This window comes from Mizuhopecten yessoensis, unplaced genomic scaffold, assembly GCF_002113885.1.
Source record: "Mizuhopecten yessoensis strain PY_sf001 unplaced genomic scaffold, ASM211388v2 scaffold4835, whole genome shotgun sequence".
In the NCBI taxonomy this organism is placed as follows: domain Eukaryota; kingdom Metazoa; phylum Mollusca; class Bivalvia; order Pectinida; family Pectinidae; genus Mizuhopecten; species Mizuhopecten yessoensis.
In genome coordinates, this window is record NW_018405745.1 from 478460 (window position 1) to 500970 (window position 22511).

The window sequence follows — 22511 nt, forward strand, 5'->3', positions numbered from 1 at the left end:
AAAAAAAATGTACTTTCATTTTCAGATGTCCGCCAAAAATATCAACATCGGGGTCGGTAGAACGTTTACATGAATGTAGCGTATAGTCTGTTTACTATGCGTGTCATTCATCCAGAGGAAAAAAATAATCGGTCCGAGTTCTCTGGCTTCTTCCTCGCTTCACAAATTTATTGAAGACCATTTGGGAAGATTTCAAGATGTCAGAAGAGGACGGCGTACCTCCAGAAAGAGATGTAAAGGTATACATCTTTTGTAATATTCAAATGAAACAAATGATGATTCAAATGCCAAAACTGCGCATTTGGCACCACAGTAGTGACTATGTACTGATAATAATTATAAATTTATTCGGTAAAAGCATGATATAAGTACAAATATCACATATGATCACAGATTTCAATTGCATAATAATCACAGATTTATCCCAGTATTTAGATTATCACATCAAGGTTAATATCACATGTTTTGGAGCACAATAAATACAATGTATCTGCATGATGACTAAGCTTTTACAAAGGATATCCCATGAAAGCTGGATGGCAGCTTATTTCCAATGGGATCCTCTAGTAAAGATTTTAATTACTTAGACAACAAAAGGTCCTAAGAATTTGACTATATAATATATTATATAAGATTGTATAATTTTCGTAATAATATGAATAGAATAAGTTGTACTAATTGCAATAAATAATCAAGGTTTNAACCCCCCCCCCCCCCCCCCCTGAGTAATATGACCATGTTAACATGCCTTTTTGTCATAACATTACGCCGGGAGCAGTCTTAATTGACAGGAAAATATTTTTTCTTTAAATTGATGTATGATGTACCATATATCATGAAGTATAATATTTGGTAGACATCATGAAACATAAAAAAAAATGTTTGAATTTCAGTTGGTTGGACACTGTACATGTGCTGTCCCCGGATAACACAATAAGTCCCTAGTGGCTATAGCCAAACACACAGCATGTACACTATTTAATGCCAGTGCAGTGTTTCTACGATATATATTTTTTTCTTGTATGAAGGTTCATGCACTTATTATCATGTCAGAGAAAATGTCTGTCTCTATTTAGATTTCCGATTGTGAAATGTCTTAGAATTAGAAGGAAATTGAGAAATGTTTTTTAAATTAGAATCACAGTTATGGTTTAAGAACATCAAAACTGTTTAAAATCTCTAATGAGTTGTAAAATCATATTTCAAAGCACTTGCCCAGGGCAAGTTGACCTTACAAATCCACTTGCCCAAAGACAATTTCTACTTGCCTCATACAAATTAAAATGCATATATTAGAGATAAAAGACAGATTTTTTTCTGAATAGTAATACAAAATCCTAGTAACTGCCATATTACCTGAATTACAGCAAAGGATTTATTCATGTGTATTTTTTTTTTTTTTTTTTAATTATTTTGCTAAAGCCTCATTTGTTTTTGTAATTCTTGAAATCCTGGTCACGATCAGTTATATATAAACTTTATCTATTTTAAAACAATTATGAAACATGTTATTCCAACTAATATTAGTGCACTGGGGGGTCTTAATTTGTGAGGAAACAGGAGTACCCGGAGAAAGCCAATGTGTCCGGGCAGGTAATCCCGTACCTTTAAAGTTTTCACGTCAGATTGGGGAATCAAACCCCGGCCGCCTTGGTGAAAGACAAGTGCGCTATCCACTGCACAACCCGAATCCGACAAATCTGTTAGTCACGCCTTTGCAACTTCCTGTTAATAAACAGATTCATTTTCAGACCAAAAGGATGTCCACATTTGTTAACTAGTGCTTACAATCATACAATTAGTGAATAGTCCCTTCTTTATCCCTAGCTGGAGTTTCAGTTATTTCGTCAGTCTTAAAGTTTGAAAAATCGTCTGCATAGATGGAGAGACTGATAGTATTTACCCCCCCCCAAAAAATTTTTCCCCCCAAAATGAAAAATAAAGTCACGGATCAAAAAAGTAAAAACCTTTTAATTATTTCTTCTCAGTAACCATAAGGCCTAGAATGATGATATTTTGCCACTAGCATGCTGGCATGCAGTGCTATATATTATTTTTCTTCTGAATAGTCATGAGGTTAGTATACGTAGCATGCTTTAGATATAGAGTGATTTAAAGCAAAAAAATAATCTTGAGTTTCTGTAATGGTCACAGGGTTCAAAAGTGTTAAAAACCTTTGAAGAAATTCTTCTGAATAACCAATAAGCCTAGTGTAATGATATGTGGCCATTAGCATGTTTGTTTGCAGTATTTCTTTCAATAAGAATATCTTGTCATGAATGCTTAAATATCCAGGTGAGCAATACTGGCCATCTGGACCTCTTGTTTAGGTCCAGGGTGAGCCTTGACTCAGAGAGAGTGAGGAGCCAATGTTAGCCAGTAAGAATGAAGTGTGTGTGAGTATTTTCAGGAAGTTAGAGCACATGTACTTGCCTCGTCTGTCAATACACACATACTATAATATTATGGGTGTATTAACAGACATGTGCATGTGGTTATAAGAGTGAGAGAAAGGAGAGAATAAAAGTAAATGTCGGATTAATTACTTCACATTTATCATGATGAGAAATTTATTATTACTGATTTCCACTTGAGTGTGTATATGAACATGGGAAAAACATAGATATGTTTGTGGAGTAACAAGAGATCTCAGAGTCGGGGCTGAGTGTTTGATTGACTAAATGTATGTGTTACACGATGTCATGGTTGGATAAATAAAGTCATGTGTTCTATTTTATAATTAATTTTTAAAGAGTTTAACTAATTTGAATTTAAGTTTACCTTGTTTAATCAACAGCAAGTGACTATAGAGGGTTTGTCTCTCAGTATATTTAAATATATCAAATTGTCTAATATATCAAGAAAACAACACCTGTAGTATTCAAGAAAATTCTGTAACGTCGGACATCTTACTGAAAAACAGGGTATCTAGATTCAATTATTATAATTGTTGTGTTTATTCATTTGTGTAGAATCCATAGAAACAATGTCATTTGTTTTAAACCGAAGAAGCTTTTTTATCCAGTGTTTAAACTTTAAAAATGGGGGAAATAGTTGTGTAAATGAGCAGGTAAAATAGTGGTAAACACAACTTTTTATAGTTTTTCTTCTATTCAAATCAAAACTGGACACTGCTGATACTAACAAATAAACTGTTTAAATTGTTTCAATATGAGTGCATTTAGGGTAATTTTTCTCTGAAAGAGGTTTAAAATATCATCATAATGATTGAAAGGAACTGACTCATAATTTAATAGTAATATATTGACGCAACATTTTGGTTGTTAGATTATTTGAAGTTTTTGATGAAATTTTACTGAAGCAGGGGAAATAATTACCATAATTGTAGAGGCGAATTGATGCATTATCAGTTATAAATTGGCTTCTCTGGTTAATGTTTTAAACACCTGAACAATGAATATCTGCTTTGTGTTTTAGGATTTTAAATTCCAGCAGTTATGCAGATTTAGAATAAGTGACAGTCCATCAGATCTACCAAAACACAAGTCAAGATTGCTGGCATCATCATCACGATATGGGCTCGTCTTTGTTGGGTATGACACAGGTATGTTAAATACATGTACATGTAACTATAAATATATGTAACTATAAACTACCAGGTCAAAATGGCGGATATTACATGGGACGATTTTTCGTGAGATCAAAATATTTGAAATAAAAAGCATGAAAAATGGAAGGCTATTTTTCGTGAATCTCACGCTAAAATCGTAAGATATGGCATGTATGCATGGTCCTGACAAAGTATTGTTATTTTTTGGGTGGATCAGAAATCCAATATGGCCGCCAAGGCCTCCATTTTGTAAGCAAAATTTCAAACTTAAAGTCAAGTTCTGCTGGGCCGATTGAACTGAAACTTTGTAGGAATGATCGACTCATGGTCCTGACAAAGTGTTGTTATTTTTCGGGTCAATCAGAAATCCAATATAGCCGCCGATGCTGCCATTTTGAAAAACTATTTCAAACTTAAAGTCAAGTTCTAATGGGCCGATTAAAGTGAAACTTTGTAGGAATGATCGACTCATGGTCCTGACAAAGTGTTGTTATTTTTCAGGTCGATCAGAAATACAATTATTTGGTTGCCATGGCCACTATTTTGAAAATAACTCTTTCAAACTTAAAAACAAGTTCTAATAGGCCGATCTAACTGAAACTCGGTCTAGGAATGATCAGCTCATGGTCCTGACCAACTTAAGTTAACGTTATACTTAACTATTTTTTACTCAAATTGGTACATATTTCAACAACAAAAATAAATACTGTAGGACTCAGGTGACCGTTAAGGCCCATGGGCCTCTTGTTTGAAAAACTTATGTGCCCAACATTATTGTACAATGTATACAGTTATAATCTAATATTCTCCTTACATTCAATACAAACATACTGAAATAATAAAGAAACTTGATGGTTATTGATTTTGCAGAAAGTATCTTTACTATTATAGAATTATCAGAAGCTCTACTGAATGCATATTGGGGATGCTGATTTTGACATGTATTTTACGCTTCATTGTTATTGATAACATTTGCACTGCGAGTGGGGGATATCGATGACAGTGTCTTGTTCATGGACTGCAGTCAGTGATTAATTTTGATGCCTTTGCATTTTACATTGTTCAGGTTTTAAGGTCATTAAGCCTGCAGAACTCAGTAAGATTGACCAAGCCAATGCTAGAGACCGGATGACAGTTATTATTGACAATTTCCCGTTGGTTGCTGATATAACAATTCAAGGATTTGTGTCATTCATTTCCCTCAATGCTGACGAATTGAGCTTGGCTGTGGTAGTTACCAGAGATGATCTTGTGCAGGCCTATTTATATGATGTCAGAGCTTTTGCTGACAAGGTAATTCCTGGATATATACAAACATTTTTTCAAAGCATTTGAAATATTTTCTAACCTTTACATGAGTGATAAAGAAGGATTGGGGCATTCATAGGAAAAATTGGACGTTTGAATTTTGCAATGGTAGGACTTTACGCTGCAATAGCCAATTCAAATTGGAATTTTGCCAAAAAAACAGAAATTGGTAACTTAGGGCTCCTCTAGATCAAAGCAGTGAAAATTATACTGGAGAGGACTAAACAATGTCAATTTCTTATCCTAATGATAACTAGTTTAGAAGAAATTGGAGAAACACCTTTCCCCTGAACTTTGAAAGGTCAAAACACGTGTCAAATAGACATGTATTTTCCAACCTAAAAGTCAAAGCTTGTTTTTAGGACTGAAAAAAACATACTCTGTAGCTTTATAGGGTCTTATGAAAGCTGTGCTCAGTAACTATAATCGCTTTATTTTCACCCGTAGACGACACCTGTCCAGTGCTTTATGACGGTTCGGCTGACCAATGGTGGGGCTACCAGATTTGAGGATCTTGCTTGGAATCCTGTCCAGCCAAGCACTCTTGTAACTGTACAGACTGATGGTGGTATTAGTCTGTACGATATTTCTGACAAACTCACTATCGTGGCAACCATAAAAGCATCATCGGCCAACTGTGGTATGTTACTATGTTCCCTACATGTTTGATATATATCTATAAATTTTAACACATGTGATAAAGATCAATGCAGATCATTGTAGGTATGCCCCTGCTTCATAAGTGTTTGCCTTCTGTCCATATGTCCATCTGTCGACATTTCCTCTTGGTTGTAGACTTTGTGTAAAGCTCCATTCCTCTGATACTATGCTGTCATCAAATTGTATATTCAGTTACATATATGGGGCAAAGAAGTAATTCCAACAGTGTGGACAAGTTTAGCCTAAACTTGTCCCCACTGTTGGAATTACGTCTTTGCCCCATATAATATTTGAAGTAATTTGTATCCTACGGACATACCTCCATTAGGATCCAGTGTTATATGGGATTATACCGTCAATATTACTTCTTTGACCCATTCAATTACATATACATAAGAGTACTACACCTTAATGAGAAATATAGGTCACTGTGACCATGCATATGGTTAGAAGTTTTTATTATCTCCATTTCCATCACAGTTGGAGCAGGACATATGCAATATTTACAAACATTTCTAGTTTTCACAATGAGATTGTCACAATTTACATTAAATTTTCTTATTTTATCTGAATGTGTGAGAAACAAATATTGACCGTCACGAAACAAAAACATTTTCATGCTGACATACAGACTTTTATGTTTTGTGTATTTATGTTAAAATAAGATCCAAACTAAAACCATGTTTTTGACACAAGTATTCAAAGTATACTCATGCCTATAGTGTGTTGGAGTCCACGGGGAAAGCAGCTAGTTGTTGGTACGACAGACGGAAAACTGGTACAATATGATCAGGAGCTGAAGAAGAAACGGGAATGGGTATGTCCCGATATACTGACTAGGGGCAACTACAAAGGTTAGTTTGAGGTTGGAAATTAAATATCTGTCATGTTTTCACTTCCTGTATAATCCGAAAACTTCCACATATATGTTATTGCAAATTGCCCATATAACTAAACCAAAAAATTTGGGATGATAAATATTGTTATACACAAATTTTCATTTTGTAAGACATCAATCTTCAGACTTTTATTTCAACTGATATAGAAACATTGTACTGTGACTAAGGCCTGCCTAGAAGGTCAAATCATGGCAGCAACCAGGCTAAAGAAGAATGTACGTGTGCAAATTACATTGTTTTAAGAGGGCTCTGTGGTATGAAGTATTCTTCTGAAATCGAGAATATTCTTTATAACATAGATGTGGACATATTGGGTGATTTTTATTCCTATGAAGTGTTTACTACATGTAGTATAAAATATATACCCTGTATTGATATCCATTCAGTATAACTGTAGGCCTGCTACATTAGCCTGTTAGAATGGATATCAATAGCACTGACCTTTATTACTCAGTGCTTTCAACCATACCTTCTTATCTCCTATAACTCTTAAGTTAATATACACATATTTTATGTACACTGTAAAACATTGGCATGCTTCATATATAGAATATGTTTGTGGCTCATTGCATCATTACTTTCCTCGTCCTTGAATGGATCAATTCTCTATACACTGACAATCATCATATGACCCAAGCTTTTGAAAAGATGTAAAATATTAAACCATCATGGATGGATCTTTGACATTCCCGGGGTTACGGTTTCTTACATACTCTGCGACCCTGTCAGGCTCTGTGCGCCCCCACCTGTGGATGATACACATACACTAGTTTGATATTTTGATGTACATTAAAAGAATTTGGCAGCACTATAATGGTCAAATTGACTGGCTTTGAAATCTGATATCACTCTACTGTTATCTTCAAAAGCTATGTATTAGCCTTGCAATTGGTCAGTATTTTTCACCTGAAACCAATCAAATAACTAACCGCGTGCCTTTGATTTTGTCATGACATACTGTTAACATACTTATTTACTAGTGCACTCAAGTTTTAGCACTTTATCAAATTTTAACAGATTAGTGCAATGATGAATTGGCGCGACCAAAAATATGCAATAAAGAACAATATATACGAACTTCCATTAATGCATTCATCATTTAGCACAAAATTTAAAGCAGGATAAGCACTAAAATAAGACTGCCGATAAAATATATGTGCTTACTGTTACAATATTTCAGGGGTGCAGAGACAGTTAGTAAACCTACCTGGTGGAATTTCCAAAATGCCATGGGTGCTGTAGTAAACATAGATATACCTGTATATACATCCCTTTTAAATCTATTGTATTGCAGTTGTTGGTGTTATTTGGCTGTCCACATTTGAGTTTCTGACAGCCTATATCCCTGACAGTGCTGAGCCAAGTGACCAGCCTGACATTGTCCTTATCAGAGGATCTGTAAGCATCACAGTCATATTTATCACTTGAAATTATTTGTAGAAGCAAATTACTTTTAAAAGTATAAACTCATGAAATTAAACAAAAAACATGTAGAACACTTTTTTTATCCTATTGATTATCCTTGTAGAATTTTCTGTCAAATATATTACGTGCCTGCCTTGTAACTTGCAGAAAGACGGGCCCATCCGCTACCAGAATTTTGAGGACCCTTGCTTTGGAAATGGGGAAGAGCGAGAGAGGAGGCTTTTGTTTCAAGTTCTATCAAAATGGTGAGTGTGAAATTTGTTAGATATACTGTTTATAGCTATATTAGTGGATCTTAGATCTGTAAAACACGCAAGAAAGGAAATTAGATTTCATGCCCCCATCCACAGAGGAAATTAAGTATAGTGTACTTGCCTTTTCCTTCAGGTCAATCTGTCAGTCTGTACATCCGTCTATACAACATCTTAGTTAGACATTGGGCTTGACTCCATTCCTCTGATAAACCTAATCCCACTTTTATCAAGTGTTCATCAGTCGAATATGCTCAAGCTACCTCTCTTGTTTAGTGACCATCTTCCTTATGCGACCATTTTGATATCCTCCCGACACATTTCTTTATAATTTAACTGTAATTAGCGACCATCTTCCTTATGCAATGAACATTTTTCTATCCTAAAGAGAAGATACTCTCAATTCATTGACCATATTTACAACGACTGGAAACCAAGCCTAGTGGAGGTGCAGTAAATTTACGAAATCCTATCAAAGTTATCTCCCCTTAACTGAGAATGTGCTGTGGTTCAGTGTGTTTCTTCATAAAGTCTGCAATATGGATCCTTATTAAAAAAATACTTGCTCAAAAAGTGAGTTGCTGTCACTGTAAACAAAAGCTTTGAATCCCTGATTCTGCGCCAGTACAATAGGAAGATGGTGAGCATGAAAGCTCTGACATTGGAGGAGAGAATCATAGTACTTTGAATTCTTTGTTGGTCTGTTCCTGTTGAATGAAACAATCAGTAATCATGTATTACTGTGGTAAGCTTTGAAGTACACACAAACGCTTAAAAGTGTTGGAATGTTTTTGCCAACTGATCAATGAACTACATCATTTCAAGTTTTAAGGATGATCATGAATAAACTGGGTGTTTTTGTTCCAGGGACATGCTACTTGCCTGTTCAAGTAATGCTTGTGAAATATCTGTTATTGGGAAACACCAGAGTGAAAAAGTGAGTATAAGTCATCTCTACAGTTACCAATGTATGATCACATTGCCTACGTATTTATATCAGCTGAGAATGTCAGGGCCCAAATTCTGATAAATACTATGACATGATTTTAATGTTGGATAACACTGACCCTCCCCAGCTGTTCTAGTCAATTGAAAAACATGCACAATATTTACACCTATTTGTATTAAATGCTGAATTATGATTAGTAATTTTTTTTATTCTTTTTATTAGATTAAAATGTTAAAAAATTGGTTTATATATCAGTGTTAAATTGTTCTCACTAGTTCATATAAATGCCAACTTGTATTTATCTAGAACTGACTAACGAAATGTGAAGCACTAGCACGTTTTATGGTAATTGTAATTTTCAGTTGGCATTCATGTTGCCAGTGAACATCAACTGAAAGCAGATCAAAGCCTAAAGAGCGAGAATCTATTTATAGACCATACACGAAATTCCTCTATACAACTCCACAAACCTGAAGCCTAGCATTTAGAAACTTTCAATGTGCAGTATATAGGTCAATGTACAGTGTATAGGTCAATGTACAGTGTATAGGTCAATGTACAGTGTTTAGGTCAATGTACAGTGTTTAGGTCTATGTGCATTGTATAGGTCAATGGACAGTGGATAGGTCAGGTTTGCAGATTTCTTTTTCAAAATTGCCTTTATTCTTGTACACCATTGGCAGAGGTTTTTTGAACCTGGTTAGTATGGTAACCTGTGCAATATTTTTGTTAAATTTTGTCCAAGGTGTCAGAATTCTGTACAAACTAGTCTTCATCCCTGCTCACTTTATTATTCATTTCTGTATATGTTGGAACTTTGTGTTCCAAATTGATCCCAGTGAGATATGCTTTTCAGAGGTTTCTTTGTATTAAATTATGAATATTCCTATTAAAATCATGCAAAAATATTGAGTGACTTCTTACCATAAAAATGATTTAAAGAGAAAATTGAGATTTGCTGCTAGACTTGCGAGTTTGTAATGATTGATACTGTTTTGTCACCAGGGTGACTGGGAACGTTGGAACCTTGATGATTCAGCTCGGGCCGAGCTTCCTTTGACAGACAACCATTTTGACACTTTCCCAATGGGTGTTGCGATTGACTACTCCTCTCAGCATCCTATACTACTAGGTCAGTGGGCTGTTATTTGTTTCCATGACAATGATGAAGCAATTAAGATATTTGCTGTCAAGATATCAATTAAGTAACCTATTCTTTGAATGCAAGTTAAAAGCAGTGGAAATCTTTGTGTTTCTATATTTTGTCAACGATAAAATATCTCGACATAGAATGCCATATCCTGGTGAATATTGCTATTTTATTTTTGTCACCACTGGAAATGAAGGAAGATCCATAAGTAGTGTCCTCTAGCTGCTTGTAATAAAATGTTTAGACTGTTAAACTGGTACTTACCTCATGATACCAAGAACATATTTACATCACCCAAAGAAGTTACAAGGTGCATGTATATAAAGTAATAAGGTCACTATGTCATCTCAAGGTCAAAGGTCAATAAAAAATCACCAAAACCTTGTCTGGGCCTTATAAATATGCAACATCCTGTAAAAAAACCGGTAAAATTTAACTAGTTCTTCATTGCATTATCTGGTTGGTTTACATATCATGTTTCCATCACCACAATTTTTGAGAAGTTCCCCTAGTCAAATGAAACAATAAAATGTGGCCTGTGTGGAGATGTTAGCTTCTCAGTTAAGTATAACATGCAGTGTCTTACATAAAGTAATGAGCTTCTTCTTGCTTCTACTGTAATTAGGTGAGGGAAGTCACCCTCCGTCCCCCATCCTTCTCCTACTGTCCACAGACGGGGTACTAGTACCATACTACATGATGAACACCTACAGTGGGGCAGCCATCCTTACAGAGCCTCCCAAACCACTCACCACGGCCGGGATGAGACAACCCAGAGGTGAGGAACAATTTGAATCAAAGACACATATAAATTTGTATCTACTGCTGTAGAGATTTAAGTTCATATTAACAGCAATCTTTTTTTTTTTTTTTTTTAAAGTATAAGTAATGATGGTGGCAATAGTAACAAAGATTTAGACAGCGTGTGAGTATTTGTGTAAAATTAAATGCAGATTTTCGTCACATTTGTCTTTTAAATGAAAATACACTAAATGAAGTTTGGAGCACTTTAAAGGCTTGGATGATCTTAAAATAACAATGTATAATGGTTTCACTCAGTTTGATGTATTTTTAACTTACAGTTATTTTTGTATGACAGGAGAGTTAGAGACTGATGCTGCTAGAGCTCCTATCAGTTCTAATACTGGCAGTGGAGCTACCACTGGACTGGCCAGTACTGGCACTGGGCTATCTACAGGAGTAGCCACAGGGCTAACTACAGGGCCAAGCTTCCAGTTTGTGAACCCAAATGCGACAGCTACCACTAAGGCTGCTGTTTCATCCTTTGGAATTCCCAAAACCACAGCCCCATCACTTTTTGGCAGTGGCCCCCCAGCCTCATTTGGACCTGGTACGTCTTTTGGAGGATTAACCACAACAAAAGCTACTCCGGCAAGCACAAATACAACATCCACAGTGGCTTCTGCAGCTCCATTCAGTTTTTCACAAGGCACCCCAACATCAACATCTAAGGCTGCTACCTTCAGCTTCAGTGAGTCCCTGTCCAAGAACGATGCGTCTTCAGGGTTCAACTTTGGGGGTAGCTCTACCCCAAGTGGAGGGTCTTCAGCTTTCAGTTTTAAGACATCATCTTCCAGTGGCGCCACATCAGTGTTTGGTGTACCTAGTACAACTAGTGATAACAAATCAAACGGCATATTTGGAGCAGCACCAAGCACTGCTGGTACTACCCCCACTGCTCCTGCCCCGACATCCACTTTTGGATTTAGTGTTAATTCAACAAAACCGACAGTCAGTTTTACTACATCAAGCGTGTCATCACCCTCAGCTTCCAAGACTAGTGGGTCAAGCTTTGCCAATGTTGCACCCGGTACTCAAGGTCCTGTGATCCCCCCAGGTGTACAGTTGTCAGGAGGAACACGCCCTGAGAGACCAGAACAGACTCGTCCACCTGCAGCACAAGCATTCCCCGGGATAGGACAGACTCAGCATGCACAACCCCAACAGCAACATGCATTTAAAGGCTTTGTAACATCGGCTCAGAGCTCAACACCAACTGTAACACCTCAGTCAGCCTTAGGGTTTAAAGGGTTCATCAACCCTCAAATGTCACAGCCCACCACCCCAACACGTAAGAGCTCAGTTTCTGTATGTCTTTACTCTAGAGCATCAGACATCTGTTGGCTATCTGTTTGGTTAAAGCTGGTTACAGAGTGCACAAACATATGACACGTTGATATTGTTACAAAGTAAATCATTATATAAATAACATGTATAGTTAAAAAGTAGGGTGAGCATGTATATATCATTACAGGTAAGATGTGCACACTAAAAAGTCAAAAATAAACAGCAGCTTATTTCCCTAGTATATAGTCAAGGTATCTTAGCTTGTAGGCTTATTTTCATACATTTGAAAATGTTAATCATCAAGGAGTTATTTTCACAGAACCCTGAGATAGCATACCATAACGTGTTTGATCACTTACATAAATACCCGGTACATTATTATTATATGCCGCTAAACGTCATTCTATAAAACCTGTTACTGGTTGATATCATCAGTTAAACAAAGGGAATCTTTTGATTGGTTCTTTATGTACAAAAAGCACCAATCCCAGCTGTTTTAACATTGAGCAGAGGTGTAGGGCTTCATTAGGTTGTTTACTGTACACATCAGAAAGAGGTATAAGGGGGATGTGTTGAGTGTACTTTTTACATTGGACCACTAGGCTATGAGAATTTCAAAACTTCTTAATAAAGACTCTTTCTGGTTTTCCAGACAAAACATCAGGCTTTATACAAATTATATCATGAAATTTCATTCAGATATGCTCAGAATATATATTTGAAGAGGAAAATAAGCATCCCGTGCACATAGTGCTTGACATTTTACAAGTGATCTGTGTGATTTGTATTATTTTATATATCGTTTAAAATGTAACAGAGGTGTTGATAGGCACCTAATAATGTCTTCAAATGCCTGGTACATGGAATAAAAACTAGTGATTTATTACTTTAGTAAATGGGTTTTCTGGATTTCTTAAATTAATGACAGCTTATTTAGCTATTGTGGTTTAGTTTTAGAGATACAATCTTATTTTCAAGGTTTTAGGATATGTAATTGAATATATTTCAAATTATTCTGTGTTTTCTTCCCCAACAGACACAAAGTTTTTACTTTCATTTTAACTTGCAGCTATGCCAAACCTGACTGGACAGGCAGCAGGTGTGGGCCAGCCTGCATCATCTCAGTTTAAAGGTAAGGCTCCAGCTGTTTCTGTTTCTAAGGCACCTGTTCCGACAGCTTCAGTACCATTCACACCTCCTTCCGGTAATCGTCTACCAACTGCCCCTGTCCAGCCAATTGGAAGAGTTCAAGAGAGCAGACTAGGTACTGTAATACTTTTACTATGTTTCAGAAACAGATAAAATTAATTCTCTAACTGATGTGAAGATAACAAAATGTATCGAAAACTTATCCTCCACCTTTATATAGTTAATTATCATCTGCATTGGAACTATATTGAAATCAAATGATTGCAAAATGAAGATGAACAAAATTAAACATTTTCTCAGTCATGCTTATTATATATAAATTATAATACTCAGTACTCTGTCATGTCATTCCCAGCCCCTGTACAAGCAGTTGAGACCCCCAGATCAGGTGATTCAGAAGACACTTTCACAAAGGGCATCATGGAGGAGGTATGTTTGATAATAGTTATATATTGACAATAATTTGATGTATTTGAATGCATAACTCCTGGTGTTCTTTGGATAAAAACTAGGTGATCTAAAACGATGACCAAAGAAGAAAAGCAAAACTGGACACTAGTGGTTATTATAAACAAAAGAAGATTACTTTCAGATGTCATGATTCATAGATGGTAGATATACAGATAGTAAATATAGACATATGGTAGTTGTAGCTAGATAGTAGTTATAGAAAGGTAATAGTCATAGACAGGTGGTAGTTATAGATTGGTGGTAGATAAAGACAGGTAATTATAAATAAGTGTTAGTTATGGATGGGTGGTATTTATAGGTAGTAGTTATAGACAGGAGGTAGTCATGGATGGGCGGTAGTTATGGATGGATGGGTGGTAGTTATAGACAGGTGGTAGTTATGGATGGGTGGTAGTTATAGACAGGTGGTAGTTATAGACAGGAGGTAGTCATGGATGGGCGGTAGTTATGGATGGATGGGTGGTAGTTATAGCCAGGTGGTAGATAAAGACAGGTGATAGTTATAGATAAGTGCTAGTTATAGATGGGTGGTATTTATAGGTAGTAGTTATAGACCGGTGGTAGTTATGGATGGGTGGTAGTTATGGATGGATGGGTGGTAGTTATAGACAGGTGGTAGTTATGGATGGGTGGTAGTTATAGACAGGTGGTAGATAAAGACAGGTGCTAGTTATAGACAAGTGATAGTGGCATCCATCATCCGTTTGTCTGTCAACAATTTCTCCAGTGGACTGGCCCAATCCTAAGATCTCATTTGCCATACTGCTTTCATTAAGAATCTTAAATATGCAGGTGAGCGATTGACTACTGATATATTTTATTGACCACTCAGTTGGCTCACTTTGAGGAGGAGATGTCAGAGTTTCGGGCCCAAACCTGTAATGGCGGAGTCCTGGTGGGCAGTCGATCGGAGATGCACCAGCTTAGAGGAAAGGTGGAAGAGTTAACCAACTTTTCATCAGAGATCATAACAACAACGAAGGTAAATTCACCGTCAATCTAGGCCTCACAAAGGCCTAGAGTTTAGTTAGCAGTTTTATTCATAGGAGTCATTAGTTCGTTTTACTAAGTGATTAGTCCCAGTGAAACTATAGGTTAGCACCCTGTTTGTCAGTCGGTCCATATTTACCATAATTATTGAATTTGAATGAAAACTTGGGGATAGAGGTATCAGACAGTGTCACTTTCCACTCTCATTCTGTACATCAAGAGGGCTGTAGTGAGTGAGTGGTTAAGGCGTCTGACTGTCTACAATCACGAGCCCTCCACCACTGGGTCATGGGTTCAAGTTGTAAAAACATGTTTAATAATTGTTGTAAATATATAAAGTTTTTTTCTTAACTATTTTTTTGTCAATTGATTGTACTTTTGAAATTTGCTTGATAAAGAAACAATTGATGTGGTAGTATTAAACCTGCTTTTGTTACTTTTCTAAGGACCAGACTAAGGAGGTTGATGAGCAGAAGTCACTGTGTCTGGATTTATTTGCCATGGTGGAGGAGTGCCGTTTACGAGAGAGTCGGAATACTGACAACAAGTACATGCATCTATTAAAAGCACGGGCCTTGGACCCTGCCAGTCTGGACCACCTCCGGCAGCTACAGCAGCAGTACCAGGTGCTTGACCAGGGCCTCAGAGACGTGGACGCCATCTTAGATCAACAGTGGAAAGAACATCAGAATAGGGACAGAAACAGAAACAAGTATGACCCGATATATATAATGTGCAGATTTAAATTATTGGTTTCAAATGTTAGCCATATATTTTTGTGGATAAGGTACCAAGACCTTACAGATTACATGTCTTACGGTTATTTTCATAAGTTTTTGACTTATTGATGTTTTACTGCTTACCCACATTGCTGACAGTATAAATAAAATATCATAAATGTAATTAGTCTTGAGATCTTGAGTCTGCACATAGCTTTCTGGGTTTGTCATGTGTTTCATTGTCATTTCAATTCTCTTTGTCAGGATCAAGGCGCCGACAACAGATGTGATGTATCGCGTCCTGAAGAGTAACAGCTCTCTGATACGCAACCAAAAGTCTAACCTCAACAACTTGGAAAAGAAATTGAAGGAGCTTAAACTCTACAATAAAACTTCAGCATGGCAACACTCCAATTCTTCAAATAATGAATCAAGGTATGTAATGAAATTTTAAATTAGTAAATCTGTTTGATTTATGAACATAAGGTTGGATACTGGTAAAACACATACAATATGAAATCAGTACAGGCATTTATAGAGTGTTTATGTATAATTTGCCAAAGCCTATTGTGGTTAAGTAAATTCTATTTATTGAAATTCATTTGAGGTATATACAATGAATCTTAACTTTGGAATACAATCAAATCCCCTATCATGACTACAGGTTCATCCTTGCTGTACCAAGCAACCTTACATGTAAGGTGATCCAGATTCTACAGGTTTCACCTGGATTTTGTAAACTTGACCAGCATACATGTTATTACTCTACACTTAGTGTGTAGTCACTGTAGTGTGTATTTGGTTAGCTTCTGCCATGGTGATTCTTCCGTTGTCATCTGTCCTCTGTCAACATTTGCATTAGCAACATCGACTCTTGAGCAGAATTTTACCACAATCTGATGACAGCATCATCAACCCATGGGGTTCAATGTTATATACAAAAAGGGGCTCGCCCAACTGGAATCTAATCAGTGTTGGTATCAAAAGCTATTAAATTAGCAGGTTTGCTTAAAATGACCTCTCCCCAACTTACTGTGCAGATTTCTTTGAAACCGAGTAATCCTTAGCTCATGTTGATCTTGAGTCAATTTGATTGATTTGCTATAAACTTCGTTTCATTAAGAGATTTCAAAGAGTTTATAGTTGTAGCATCCTTAGCCCATTAAGATAAAAAATTACTAGTATACAAATACAGTCAAACTTTGGTGATTCTCACTTTGCTGGACCATCAGGAAATATTGGAAACATTGAGACTTTTTGGCCCCACCCCTAAGCCCGGGGGGTCAGCCCCAACATTTGTACAATTTTGAATCCCTGCCTTCCATGAATGCTTCCGACCAAATATGATTAGTATCCATGGCATAGTTCTACAAAAGTAGTCGTTTATAGCAATATAGCCGAATTGCCCCCTTTTGGCCCCGCGCCCCCCCCCCCAAAATATGATTGTTAATTGATGGAATGCATTTAATTTGAAATCTATATATACAAAATTATGTTTCATGTATATATACACTAGTATAGTTAGCAAGCAAGTTTAGGTGTTAAAATGACCCAGGTATATTTGGATATTCAAACAGGTACTGGTAATTGTTTTACCTCAATTTATTTGTTGTCATTAGTTGCAATTCAATTTGACACATCAAGTTTTGAATATTTGAAGTTTGATTTATGGCAGTTTGACTGTATGGGGGGTGACCCTCCTTAAGAGCTGAAAGAAGAAATAAGAGATTACATCAAACTGACCAGCATTTTCCTTATACAATGCTGGTCATGGCACATTACAATTTTCTTAGGTTGACAGATATGAGTAAAACCATTTGTTTTTCAAATATTTGAGAAATGAAGAAAACAAATTTTTGTTACCAGGGGTAAGTGGAAGTAATTTCAAATATTATATATGTTTCATAAACCTTAAAAACATTCTCCTATCTTCTTTCTTAACAGAGATTTAGAGTTGTCTACCCTGGCAGATAGTCTGTTGGATGTGGATGATACTCCAAAGCCTAGCCTCTCCTCCACACAGATCAGCAATAAAGCTCCAAGTCCGGAGAAACAAGCACGCCTTCGTGACCACCTAGCTAGACGTGCAGTACCCAGAATTAAGTCCACCAGGCCAGGTAGGAACAAAAGTAGAAAATATCTACAATGCATCATAGCATTTTCTATGAACTCAATGTAATTGCATACTGTATCAGAATTATATTTGAGATTTTAGTTATAAGAGAGAGTTGACATGTATGACATGATATTACAATTTAATAACATTAGAATTATGTTCGGAAACTTTGGAATTTTTCTGATTCATAGGTGAAACCAAAACCTTACATGTGGCAAAGTTTTTGGAAAATGGTATGTTAATTTGTTGCTTCCAGAGAATTTGTCAATGTCCCGTATAGCTGCTGTAGACCGACGGAGGTATGACCCAGAAGAGACTGTTGTGGCTCATGCACCGGAGCAAAACTTCCAAAAACATATAGGTATGTGTGTAGCCATTAACAGGGGCTGCTGTTGCATATACTGGTTGGAATGATCCAGGTGTCATGAAATTATTCTGTAGATACATAAACAAGCTTTTGGGCTGGAAGAGAGCAGACGTTAACATGTGTGAATCAACCTGATATCGATTCAGCATTGAAACAGTTGAAACAGCTGTGGACAGAGATTTACTCATTTTGAGAAGAAGTAGGAGATTAAAAGATATCTTCCTTTTAGATCAGACAGACGCAAATTTCAATGGAAATGTTCCGATATAGTAATTAGTTTAAATTTTACATGTTTTGTTTGGAATTATACAGCAACATGCTTTTCCCGTTCAAAGTTATTCACCTCGTGTGACTTTCTTTATGAAATTTTGACCTTAGAATAAAGGTTGTCATGGTGTTTCAGCTGAGAGAGGGTCCAAACATTATGGCACTTCGTTCAGACAACCAACCGGAAATAAAATGTCTTCTGGTGGCATGAATACAGCGGGAAACGTTGGTGGTCAGATGTTTATGCCAAGTGGTCAGATGTCAGCCCTGTCCACCATACAAGGCAAACTTCCCATGACTATAACTGGACAGTCTGGAACAAGGGATGTGAGCAGGCATAATATGGTAATTATGCTCTATTGTCAAAACAGGTTAACAGTGTTACTAAGTCAAAATGTGGTAAAGTAATGTTTTATAGACAAAACATGGTAAAAAATGTACCTTTTCCAGTCAAATTATGGAAACAATTCCTTCTTATGTGCATGATTATAAATTAAAGATTTTATATGAAATACCCTAAGGCCTTGTAGCTTAAATACTCTTAATAATCTTTTGTTGTCAAAATATGATCGATAATGTTCTGTAAAGCAGTCAAAACATGGTTACAAAGTGATAGATTTCTTTTTATCAAAATATGATAAATAATTTTCCTGAGGTCTACATTCAGAAAAATATGCCTCCCAACTGAACTATGTTTCCCCTAAACAATAAGTGCAACAACTAAAACATTGAATAACTAACCCATCCACATACACACAACTGGATTAACTTGCATTATTGACTATTTACTTTGACATTTTTTACTATCTTAATGGTGTTTATTTGTAGCCCCCTTTGAGTGGTAACAACAACCTTCCATCCAAGTACACATTCAGTGCTCCTTCAGCTGTCCCAGGTATGTATAACTCAACCATATTTGTGATGTAACAACACTTTTCATTGGTTAATAATATTGTGTTATTAGCTGACCACCAGGTCCGAAGGACCAAGGTGAGCTTATGCCATACTGTGGCGTCCGTCGTCTTTACGTCAACAATTTCTTCAAACGACTTCTACTTCTTCTTAACCACTGATTGGAATTTAAATAAATTTGACTGGAAACATCCCTAGGTAGTGGAGATTCAAAATTGTACAAATGGTGGGTCAGACCCCCAAGGGGGCTGAGGGTCGAGGCCAAAAGGGGGCAATTCGGCTATATTGCTATAAACGACTTCTTCTGTACAATTATGCCATTGATACCAATCATATTTGGTCGAAAGCATTCATAGGAGGCAGGGATTCAAAAATGCACAAATGGTGGGGCTGACCCGCTGAGCTAAGGGGTGGGGCCAAAAAAAATATATTACTTGGAAATGGTTGAGATCCCCACCATATAACCATACAATTGCTGAGTATAAAGAGAAGAATGCACATTTGCTTCCAGGATGGCCCTATTAAACCATTATCAATATTATCTAAAATAATCGCTGGTCAAGTGGCGCAGTGGATTGCACACTTGCCTTTCACCAAGGCGGCCGGGGTTCTATTCCCTGATTGGACGTAAAAGGTATGGGGTCAATCGCCCGACCACGTGGGATTCTCCGGGTACTCTGGTTTCCTTCCACATGAAGATCCCCCAGGCGCTAACAGTCAGGACAACAAGAGTGATTAATATAAGTTGAACTAACTTGTTTCATAATGGTTGTTACATAAATGAAGTTTAAATTCATATTTACATTTGATATGATTTGTTTGATAATTGTTGTAAAATGATTAAAGTTGATTTATATTATGATCTGAAATTCACTGATTTTACCTTAAAAACATGGATTATAGAATATTTCATTTAATATTACTAAAGAAATATTTTTTTCATTAAAAATCTTCCTGTAAGAGATTATAAGACAGAAGGTTGTAGTATAATTGTCTTGCTGCCACAAAGTAGTGGAAGCAGACTAAGGTGGTGCTTTTCTGGCGACAGCGGCGTTAACATTAAGTTTTTGCGTTTAAGTTAGTTTCACTGAAAGCCTAAGTGCTAGACCAACCAAACTTGGACCACAGATGCATCTTAGGTAGTACATCTCAACCCATGCATTGAATGATGGATGTGGCCTACCTTTTATGGTCCATTGACTTTGTCAGCATCTCCATCAACATTAAGTTTTTGCGTTTAAGTTAGTTTATCTGATATGTACATTGATGGTCAAAGCAGGGCACAGGCAAGACATATCAATCTTAATGGCTTGTTTAGTTTGTGTTGCCTTTTACTAAAGTCGTACAAAGGACCACTTGTCTATGTTAAAGGGGGACTGAAGAACCTAGGCCACATAGTTGTGGAAGACATAACACCACCCTCATCCACAGGATATGAAGAAGAAGATGAGGAAGACGATGAAGAGGATGAAGAGGATGACACATATGATGATGACGATGATGATGATTATGAGGAAGAGGAAGATGAGAATGGTATTGGATTTGGATCCCAATATACCATGACAGAACAAGCCAATGAGAACATTCTTGTTAAAGGTGAATATTTAAACAGCGGTAATATCAGATAACCTATGTAACATTTTGGAACAGAGGAGACAATATTACTTCTTTGAAAGTCTGGAGGTTTCTATACTTTAGCTTGAAAGAGGAATATTTCTTTTGGTTTGGGGTTATTACATGCAGGTGACAAGTAAAGGTCAAGGATGCTATAAATAGACTAACATCAGGAATCTGAACAAATGTTATTTTTCAGCACTATAGTTGGTCACATGCTCCCAACCAGGGGCTTATTCAGGAAACATATTTTGGTTACACAGTGTTGACTTTGGCTGTGCTTGGTAGGGCAAACATTTGACCTATGGTTTTAGTAGAGAGATGATAGATAATGAATAATGTTGAACACATGCAAGAAGAAACTTGGAAAAGAACAAATAAATCAAAAGTCTTAAACTATAATTAGGGCCCCGTATCGGAGATACGGGTGCCCTATAGTAATCACTCTAGTAGTCAGTCTGTCTGTCCACAAATTTTGTTTCTGGCTGATAACTTTGGTATTTATTGACCGATGTACATGAAACTTGGTCAATATGTTCAGTTCACAAAAATACACATTGAGGTAAAAGTCAAGGTCAAAGGTTAAGGTCATTAGGTTCAAAGGTCAAGGTCAAATTTTACATCTTTTCACTGATGAACATTTTATTATGACATTATGAAGCAAAGTTGGTCGGAATTAAAGAATAAATCAACTGTTAGCCCAGCAAATATGGAGGTGGAAGGAAGCAAGTCTCACATCATAGTACTGTAAAATGTATATTTTGCTTCCTTGCGCTTTTTTTTAAAAGTCTAAATGTCAAACGTCAAGCTCAGCTATATGGGCAGATTGCTTCTTGATGATTATGTGGGATATATTGCCACAAGGCGGGGCCCTTACTGACCTGTCAGTGTTCTAGTTGAATTAAGATGCCTTTTTTATTTTCCAGGCCATAGCACTTCACTGCCTAAGGCTGTTGGATTTAATATTGCTCAGACATCTGGAAATGTAAACAAAAACTTGTTTGGATCTGCTGTCACCAATAAATCTGTGTCAGGTACTGTAGCTACTACAGTGAGTCCAATGGTGGCAACATTTGGTGGAAAACCAGGAGAATTCAGCTTCAGCAGTGGAACACAGTCCCAGACCTCCTTCACCTTTGGTGGCAATGCTGGTGGGTCTGCATTTGCATTTGGTGGAACCTCTAAACCAGAAACTGGAGTTAAAACACCAGGTGTAGCATCAGCCAGTACCACCAAGTCTGACCAATCAGCTTTCTCCGTGTCTGCCACAAAACGTCCAGCAGTAGCTAAGGACACGGGTTTCAACTTCGGAGGGCAAATGGCTAAAAACACAGACAGGCCAAGTGAGGAAGTATCAACTATCAGTCCCCTGTTATTGGAAGGTAGGTATCAAAACATGCAGGCCACACCTGTATAACCAGGTGAGCCACAGCCTCTTTGATATTTGATATTTTTAACCCCCCTACCCCCTCCACTTAGCAGAAGGGTATATAATAATCGCTTGAACAGTGCATGCATGTATGTGTGTATCCATCCTCCATCCTTACTGAGAAGCTAGTGTACAAGACAACTCACAAGTCCTTCCAAAAGAAATCATAGGTTGGT

At 36.8% G+C, this 22511-nt stretch overlaps 1 protein-coding gene across 2 annotated transcripts in view; it reads left to right on the top strand.

Moving 5' to 3' along the window:
- Positions 1-68: 68 nt before the first annotated feature.
- Positions 69-22511, top strand: part of LOC110449861 (nuclear pore complex protein Nup214-like) — a 31202-nt gene continuing 8759 nt past the window's right edge. Inside the window, exons 1-22 of one of the 2 annotated variants that reach the window (XM_021496995.1) lie at positions 69-239; positions 3439-3565; positions 4638-4864; positions 5327-5519; positions 6262-6393; positions 7733-7836; positions 8011-8108; positions 8982-9051; positions 10069-10195; positions 10839-10991; positions 11313-12305; positions 13371-13565; positions 13806-13879; positions 14754-14903; positions 15358-15623; positions 15895-16065; positions 17575-17747; positions 18003-18107; positions 18517-18725; positions 19209-19275; positions 20664-20888; positions 21833-22288. In XM_021496995.1, the coding sequence (XP_021352670.1) occupies positions 198-239; positions 3439-3565; positions 4638-4864; positions 5327-5519; positions 6262-6393; positions 7733-7836; positions 8011-8108; positions 8982-9051; positions 10069-10195; positions 10839-10991; positions 11313-12305; positions 13371-13565; positions 13806-13879; positions 14754-14903; positions 15358-15623; positions 15895-16065; positions 17575-17747; positions 18003-18107; positions 18517-18725; positions 19209-19275; positions 20664-20888; positions 21833-22288 (4357 nt within the window). In that variant the 5' untranslated portion in view covers positions 69-197. The remainder of the gene's footprint in view (positions 240-3438; positions 3566-4637; positions 4865-5326; positions 5520-6261; positions 6394-7732; positions 7837-8010; positions 8109-8981; positions 9052-10068; positions 10196-10838; positions 10992-11312; positions 12306-13370; positions 13566-13805; positions 13880-14753; positions 14904-15357; positions 15624-15894; positions 16066-17574; positions 17748-18002; positions 18108-18516; positions 18726-19208; positions 19276-20663; positions 20889-21832; positions 22289-22511) is intronic. The other variant, XM_021496997.1, reaches the window with a different exon arrangement.